The 9,160-nt window shown below is 34.4% G+C and overlaps 1 protein-coding gene across 1 annotated transcript in view; it reads right to left on the bottom strand.

The window, feature by feature from the left end:
* LOC106882486 (CUGBP Elav-like family member 3) overlaps positions 1-9,160 on the bottom strand; it is a 650,826-nt gene that overhangs the window by 415,743 nt on the left and 225,923 nt on the right. The window contains exon 2 of the mRNA XM_052969856.1: positions 362-444. Coding sequence (XP_052825816.1) covers positions 362-444 — 83 coding nt within the window. The remainder of the gene's footprint in view (positions 1-361; positions 445-9,160) is intronic.

Below are 9,160 nucleotides of genomic sequence, written 5' to 3'. Positions count from 1 at the left end.
TATATATACATATATATATACATATATAATGTATGAGATTATATGGAATATTTTCAGTGTATAAAATATATATATATATATAAATATTGGATGTGCAAATAATATTGCTTTGGCATTCATACTTAGATGACTAAATTCTGGTACTGTGTATGTAAATTACCCCAAAATTATTTACAGTAAAGTAGAAATACAAATGTTCAACAGAAAGAGGGGGCAGGCAGACACAGTCATGTCACTATTGTGGAAATTTAGTATCAATAAAACATTACAGAGATCAATGATCAACAGGATTTGGTAATTTGAAAAAAGAAAAACAAATGATAAATCCCACAAATGAAAGAGAAGAATATGTGACACTCACGCCAGGTAGGGTCTTCTGTTCGTGGAGTGCAGCTTGGGCCTTAACGGCACTCTCTCGGTTACAGTATGTCAAAAATGCGCAACCTGAAAAATACCAATTTAAACATATAGAATTTGTAAATATAAAAATTTTTAAATACAAATTTATGTATAGAAGTAACTGAGCAAAATACAAAAACATAGAAAACCAAAAAGCAACAGATGGATAATATGTCAATTCACACTACAGCTGTTTCCAAATAATTTTTGATTGATTACTGGGGAAATTACATTATTACAAAAAACCGTTTTCATTAGGTAAATACACGAACCACAACAGTTAGAAACATTCAAAAACCAATGGCATATACACCTTCATGATTCTATGAGCCTTGCTGGCCATATAATTTTGATCTGACCCGGTGCCTTACCATTTCAGTGCCTGGTTCGCTTGAATCCCTATCTATTGTATATATATATATTATTGTTAAAGGTGCAAAATTGAATATTACCAATTGGTCGATAACTGATGAAAAATTACGGACCTTCTGTTTGTCTCCTATTCATTTTTACATTCGATGAGTTCATGAACCTTGGTTCTTTTCCCTAAAACTATATGTTTATATATATTTTACTCTGTAAAGCTCAATTTAATTTTGATTTTTTATAAATTGATTTTAATTGAGTTTTTACTTGTAATTTTGGATTTTATCCCTAATATTATTATTATATATATATATATGTATGTATGTATGTATGTAAAATGTATGTATATATATATATATATATATATGCATACATATTGTATTTTGATGGTAAATAAGACTTTTAGTGAAATGTGAAAGGAAAAAATACCCCAGTCCTATTTGCTAAGTTCCTTCAAATATTATATAATTTAATGCAGTGCATACTGTTTATCCTGAATATGCACTGTTGAAATCAGTCTGCTATATCTGTGCTTCTTTTTATGACATAAAATGTGGAATGCAAATTACAGATATACATATATGAGTATGAAATATAGAATGCAGTTATACTTGTGTGTGATCAATTAGCCATGAAACATTCATTGTGAAGCAATGCTTTATAATAATGTATTTGTTTAACCCATGCTAGCATGGAATAAGAGAAGTAAAAACGATTGAGGAAAGGAACAGATATATGTTATTCAGATCAAATTTTCAAAAAACTTTTGAAACTTTCTGCCAAATTCCAGAAATAACTAAACTATGTGAATCGGGTTCACAAATATTAACAAAATAAGATTTAGAAAATGTAAATAAACAAACATAGGAAATAATAAAATATAAAAAAAAACAGGAAAAATAAAAATAAACACCATACAAATGAATAATAGAAGCAAGGGGGTACCAAAGGGAATCAACTGTTTACCAAAGATATAAGGGGTCATGACTAATAGGTTGGTGATCCCTATATGGTTATTAAAGGGAGTCTCAAATGCATTCTTGGTGTTCTCTGACAAATTCTTTGAATAAGTAAGGATGAAGATGTAGAGTTAATCCTTAGAAGTTCACGTGTATGTAAAATATCTGACTTGTGACAGATAGGGTTTTTAGGTCAACAAAAATATGTCAGAGGTGTGTATGTGTGTGTGTGTGTGTGCGTGTGCGTGTGTATTTGTATTTCCATATTCAGCATATATATACATTCACACATGACTGTGCATCTATGTGTACAAGCATCGACGTATTTATATGCATGTATATACTCTTTACTCTCTTTTACTTGTTTTAGTCATTCGACTGCAGCCATGCTGGAGCACCGGCTTTTAGTCGAGCAAATCGAGCCCCGGACTTATTCTTTGGAAGCCTAGCACTTATTCTATCAGTCTCTTTTGCTGAACCACTAATGTTACGGGGACGTAAACACACCACCATCGGTTGTCAAGTGATGGTGGGGGGACAAACACAGACACACAAACACACACATATATATATATACATATATATACGACGGGCTTCTTTCAGTTTCCATCTACCAAATCCACTCACAAGGCTTTGGTTGGCCCGAGGCTATAGTAGAAGACACTTGCCCAAGGTGCCACTCAGTGGGAATGAACCCAGAATCATGTGGTTGGTAAGCAAGCTACTTACCACACCGCCACTCCTGCGCCTATATATATATATTTATATGTATATATATATATATGTACACACTGTTTTCAAATTAGACATTTTTCTCTACTTGTATCCACATTAAGAAATCTATTTATACATATGCGTAGGCATGGAAGTGCATAAATATACATGTGTATATGTGCTTGAATGTGTGTGTGTGTGCATATACATTTGATTGCATTTGTATATATGTGCTTAGTTTTTGCATGAGCATGCTTGTCTGTGTGTGAATGTGAAAGTGTACATATTGCTTACTTATGCATATGATTACATTTTGTTAATAATAATAATGATAATAATGGTGGTTTGAAATTTTAGCTCAAGGTCAATAATTTTAGTGGGTGGGGCTTTGTCAATTTTATCAAACCCTCTACTTGACTGGCCCTTTTTTTTTTGACCCCCTAAATACCGAAAAGCAAAGTTGATCTTGGCAGAATTTTAACTCAGAGCATAAAACCAGAACAAATGCTGTTAAGCATTTTGTCTCATGTGCTAATAATTCTGCCAACCCTTCACCTAGTAATAATAATAATAATAATGATAATAATAATAATAATAATATTTCAAGATTGAAGTTACTCTTCACGAAGGTAAAGAAACAATAAGAAACGCGTGACTGTTATTGGTAATAAATAGAGATTGACTGTTTATTAAAACGAAACGAATGAACAATATTTCAACACTGCCTGACTTTTACAAGTTATAATAATAATAATAATAATAATAATGATAACAATAATAATAATAATAATAATGATAATAATAATCCTTTCTACTAAAGGCTCAAGGCCTGAAATTCTGGAGAGGGGACTAGTACTTAATTTATCGACCCTGAAAGGATGAAAAGCAAAGTTGACCTCAGCAGAATTTGAACTCAGAACACGAAGACAGACAAAATGCTGACAAGTATTTTGCCCAGCATGCTAACAGTTCTGCCAACTTGCTGCAATAATAATAATAATAATAATAATAATAATAATAATAATAATAACGATGATGATGATTATAATAATAATAATAATAATAATAATAATAACGATGATGATGATTATAATAATAATAATAATAATAATAATAATAACGATGATGATGATTATAATAATAATAATAATAATAATAATAATAATAATGATGATGATGATTATAATAATAATAATAATAATAATAATAATAATAATAATAATGATGATGATGATGATTATAATAATAATAATAATAATAATAATAATAATAATAATAATAATAAATGTTTGGAAAAGGATGTATTAGTGCAGACAAAAATGCATGCACTTAGCTGTGTGTAACTGGTGACCTTTGTAGTGGTTAGTATCCAAGACCAACATCAATAGATAGAGGAAACAACACGTACACAATTACACAGAGACACACACACACACAATTACACACACACAGACACACGCACACACATCTTAAGATCAAAAACAACAACAACAAAGACAAACATTGCTTGTAAAACTCCAAACAATCTTAAGAGGATTAGTTTAAAGAGTTTTGAAGAATTATTTATATTTGGTGTCTCTATTATTATACACAATGTGTGTATGTGCCTCACTCTAGATATATGCGTGTGTGTATGTGTGTGTGTGTGTGTGTGTGTGGTGTTTAGCTATTGTGTAGTCATGTGTAATTTCCTCAGTTAATGATCTTTGTGCTTAAGTGTATGCAGAAGTGTTTGTGTGCGTGTATATATATATATAAATTACACACAATATTTATACACAAGGCACAAGAGTGGCTGTGTTGTAAGAAGCTTGCTTCCCAACCACATGCTTCCAGGTTCAGTCCCACTGCATGGCACCTTGGGCAAGTGGCTTCTATTATAGCCTCGGGCCGACCAAAGCCTTGCGAGTGGATTTAGTAGATGGAATCTGAAAGAAGCCCATGATACATATATATATATATATATGTATATATTTGTGGGTCTGTGTTTGTCCCGCTACCATTGCTTGACACCAATGTTTACGTAGCTGTAACCTAGCAGTTCAACAAAAGAGACCGGTAAAATAAGTACTAGGCTTACAAAGATTAAGTAAGTCCTGGGGTTGACTTGTTCTACTAAAGGCGGTGCTCCAGCATGGGAACAGTCAAATGACTAAAACAAGTAAAAAAAAAAATTGTATTATATCAAATACTACAATTTAAGTATATATGGCTCCAAGAGGATATATGTATATATATATATATATATATATACACACACTGTATTTTAACATATAAGAGGAACCCTTTTTGTCAAAAATTAAAAGTTAAAAAGTATGGGAGCTTCTTATACATGGATAGTATTATAATCCCTTACAAAACCATTTTTCCAAATTTTAGGGGGTTCCTTATACACATTAAAATACAGTATGTGTGTGTGTATCTATATATATATATATATATATATAGATAGATAGACAGATAGATAGATATGTACCTAAGTTCATAAATCTTCATGCACATACACACACAATTTATCAAGGCCTCATCATAATTATCATTCCTTACACCTGCCTCTTCATGCCAATATTGGTTGGTTGGACGGAACTTTCTGAGGCAATGTTTTACAGACAGATACCTTTCCCAATACCAACACACACTTTTTGCTGTATTCTTACAAACTTAAAGGTTTGAAAATATAGAAAAAGCATAGCCAATTTTCTTTTCAATCTTTCACCCTTTTTTTGTCACTTTATTTCTGTTGAAATTCACTGCCTTCATTGCAGTTAATTTTGAGCAGAAGAAGGCTATGCCAAGCGGGCTGGCTACAACAAGGTGTGGCCTAAAAGAACTGATCCACAGCAGCTCGCTGCAACTCACAGGTCAAAGTCAGTACGTCTCCTCCATTGTGCCACTGATGACATCCTCTGAGCCAAGTGAGTGGGCTTCTGCCTGGCAAGTGGCGGTCCACCTTAAACAAAATCACGCCATGGCATCCAGGATCAACTGGAACCCTCGACGTTGTAAGCGATAGAGTGCCAACAAAAATATATATGTGTGTGTGTGTGTGTGTGTGTGTGTATGTTTATTCATTTATTCATTTACTTGTTTCAGTCATTTGACTGTGGCCGTGCTGGAGCACCGCTTTCAGTCGAACAAATCGACCCCAGGACTTATTCTTTCTAAGCCTAGTAATTATTCTATTGATTGCTTTTGACGAACTGCTAAGTTACAGGGACATAAATACACCAGCATCGGTTGTCAAGTGATGGTAGGAGGGACAAGCACAGACAAACACACAAATATATACATACGTGTGTGTGTGTATATATATATATATATATATATATATATATATACGATGGGCTTCTTTCAGTTTCCGTCTACCAAATCCACTCACAAGGTATAATGATGATAGTAGTGGTGGTGGTGGTGGTGATGATGATGGTGGTGATGGTGATGATGATGATGATGGTGGTGATGGCGATGATGATGATGATGGTAGTGATAATGATGATGATGGTGGTGGCTATGATGTTGATGAGGATAGTTGCAGTGGTAGTAATAGTAGCGTCTATAGCTGTAGCAGTAGTAGTATCAGTGGTGATAATAACATTAAGTGTAGTAGTAGCAGTAGTAATAGCAGCATAGTGGTATAGTATTGGCAGTAGTGGTAATGATTATATTTAAAGCTGTAGTGGTACAGGTGGTAGTGGTAGTGGTGGTGACAGCAGTGTTTACAGCTAATGTAGTATTGGTGGTAGTAGCGAAAATAGTGTTCATAACTATACTAGTGTTGGTAATAGTATTGGTGGTGGTAGTGGTGGTTATCATATTCATAGTTATAGTGGTAGCAATGGTAGTGATGATGATGATAGCGTTTACAACCTTGGTGGCAGTGGTGGCGTTGATAGCCGAGGCGGTGGTAGCGTTTATAGTGAATGATAGCGATGGCAGTGGCGCTGGTGGTAGTGATGACAGTGGTGGTGGTTGCAGTTGTTATGTAGCTGCATGTTACAGTTTGGTATTAACCCGCTCCCCTCCTTCACCACCTCGCCCTTCCTCCTCCTCCTCCTCCTCCTCCTCATCGCCCCACCACCACCACCTTCCCACGAAATCAATAAAGAAAACAGACAGTTTAATAGGTCACAGTATTAGGAACTGCCGAATTGGACCAAACTGAAACACTTCAGAATTCTTTGCGTCTGCGAGTGTCTATATATTTATATGAATGAATGAGCATGCGATTGTGTATTTGTCTGAGTATATATATATATATATATATATATATATATATATATATATATTTAGTATATATTCATATTTCTATAGGTTTAAATATATATACATACATATATATACATATATATATTCATAAGTATGTGTATATGTATATTGTTGAAAGGGTATATTTTATACTATATTAGCTCTCTATGTGTATTTGTATATAGTTCAAAGGGTATGTTTCTTACATACAAGTCTGTATGTGTGTGTCGGGGTATATGTTTATATGAGTATGTATGTGTCTGAAAATCTCTCTCATATTTGTATGTTTATATCTTTTACTGGTTTCAGTCATTGGACTGCAGTCATGGTAGGGTACTGCCTTGAAGAATTTTAGTTGAATGAATTTACCCCAGGAATTATTTCTTCAAAAGCTTGGTACTTATTCTATCAATCTCTTTTGCCAAACAGCTAAGTTACAGAGAAATAAACGCACCAATGCCAGTTGTCAATTGGTGGTGGAGAACAAACACAGGTTCAAGGACACACACACATGGAAGGTTTCTTTCAGTTTCCATCTAACAAACCTGTTCACAAGGCTTTGGTCAACCAAAGGCCACAGACGAAGATACTTGCCTAAGGTGCCATGCAGTGGGACTGAACCTTGAAACATGTGGTTGGGAAGCCAAGTTCTTACCACACATCCATGCCTGTTTGTGTATATGATCAAAAGAGTGTGAATGTGTGCATAACAAAAGTGTGTGTGTGTGTGTGTGTGTGTGTGTGTGTGTGTAGGCACAGCTGTGGTTTAGAAATTTGTTTCTCAACTACATGGTTTCCGGTTCAGTCCCACTTCATGTCACCTTGGGCAAGTTACTTCTACTATTGCCCTAGGTTGACCAAAGCATTGTGAGTGAATTTGGCAGATGGAAACTGAAAGAAGCCTGTTGTATGTAAGTATGTGTGTTTGTGTGTTTCTGGTCTCGATCTTGAGTGATCCAGGTGGAGGGACATCACCTCCATATAAACTGTAGTAGTGTAGTTATCATTGTAGGTGGCACTGTGCAGCTGTCGTTGTAGGTGGCACAGAGTAATTGCTGTTGTAGGTGGTACAGTGTAGTTGTCATTTTAGGTGGCACAATGTAGCTGTCATTGGTGGCACAATGTAGCTGTCATTGGTGGCACAATGTAGCTGTTGTTGGTGGCACAATGTAGTTATTGTAGGTGGCACAATGTAGTTATTGTTGGTGGCACAATGTAGTTATTGTAGGTGGCACAATGTAGCTATTGTTGGTGGCACAATGTAGTTATTGTAGGTGGCACAATGTAGTTATTGTAGGTGGCACAATGTAGCTGTCATAGGTGGCACAATGTAGTTATTGTCGGTGTCCCAATGTTGTTATTGTAGGTGGCACAATGTAGTTATTGTAAGTGGCACAATGTAGTTATTGTAGGTGGCACAATGCAGTTATTGTAGGTGGCACAATGTAGTTATTGTAGGTGGCACAATGTAGTTATTGTAGGTGGCACAATGTAGTTGTTGTTGTTTACTTTTCATTGCTCTTCTTGGTAACCTTGATTTTTTTTTATATTGTTGGTGCGACTATCACTACTACAACAGCTACTTCTATGACAGCCACTTCTACCATTGACTGAATATACTTTGATGTTCTTCTCTCCAGTTATCATCATCAATACTATTTATCAATATCAGCATCACTTCTAACAAAAAAAAACAACAAAATACAAGAAGAAGAACGCCGGAAAAACTTGATTAAACACACACACACACACACACAAAGATACTTAACGTACATAAACACAGAGAAATACACACCCACACAAATGCATATACACACATCTAATTCAACATACACAATCTTATATACATAGACGCACAAATATACATACACACATATACACTGGCACACACATACACAAATACATATACATACACAGATAGAGAAGTAGGTAGGCATTGATTTCTGAGAAAAATATGTGTGATTTATAAAAGCGGTGAAGGTGGGATTGGAGAACAAGATGTCTTGTTATTGTTTCATTAGAGTTTAAGGAAATACCTAGATTTGACAGAAATATTGGATGTGGTCAAGGAATATTAATTTAATTAAAAGGAGGCTCTACCTGTTAATTAAAAGAGATATTTCACTCAATATTAAGTTAAAAGTTACTGGATGAAAACAAAATGAACTATTTTCCCCATCTTATGAGTAAGTTATCATCATCATCATCATTTAGTGTCTGTTTTCAATGCTGGCATGGGTTAGTCAGTTTGACTGGAACTGGTACACCAAAGAGCTGTACCAAGTTCCAGTCTGATTTGGCTTGGTTGCTATGGCTGGATGCCCTTCCTAATGCCAAAAGTATATATATATTAATAATAATAATAATAATAATAATAATAATATGATAACAAATGAATGAATGAATGAGACCTCCATATTATGTAAACCAGAAGAATTTATCTATAAATATATGTGAAAATTAGTTGGTTGTGACAT

Source organism: Octopus bimaculoides, chromosome 8, assembly GCF_001194135.2.
Source record: "Octopus bimaculoides isolate UCB-OBI-ISO-001 chromosome 8, ASM119413v2, whole genome shotgun sequence".
NCBI lineage: Eukaryota > Metazoa > Mollusca > Cephalopoda > Octopoda > Octopodidae > Octopus > Octopus bimaculoides.
Note: the sequence above shows the minus strand (reverse complement) of the source record. Positions and strands in the feature narration are given on the sequence as shown.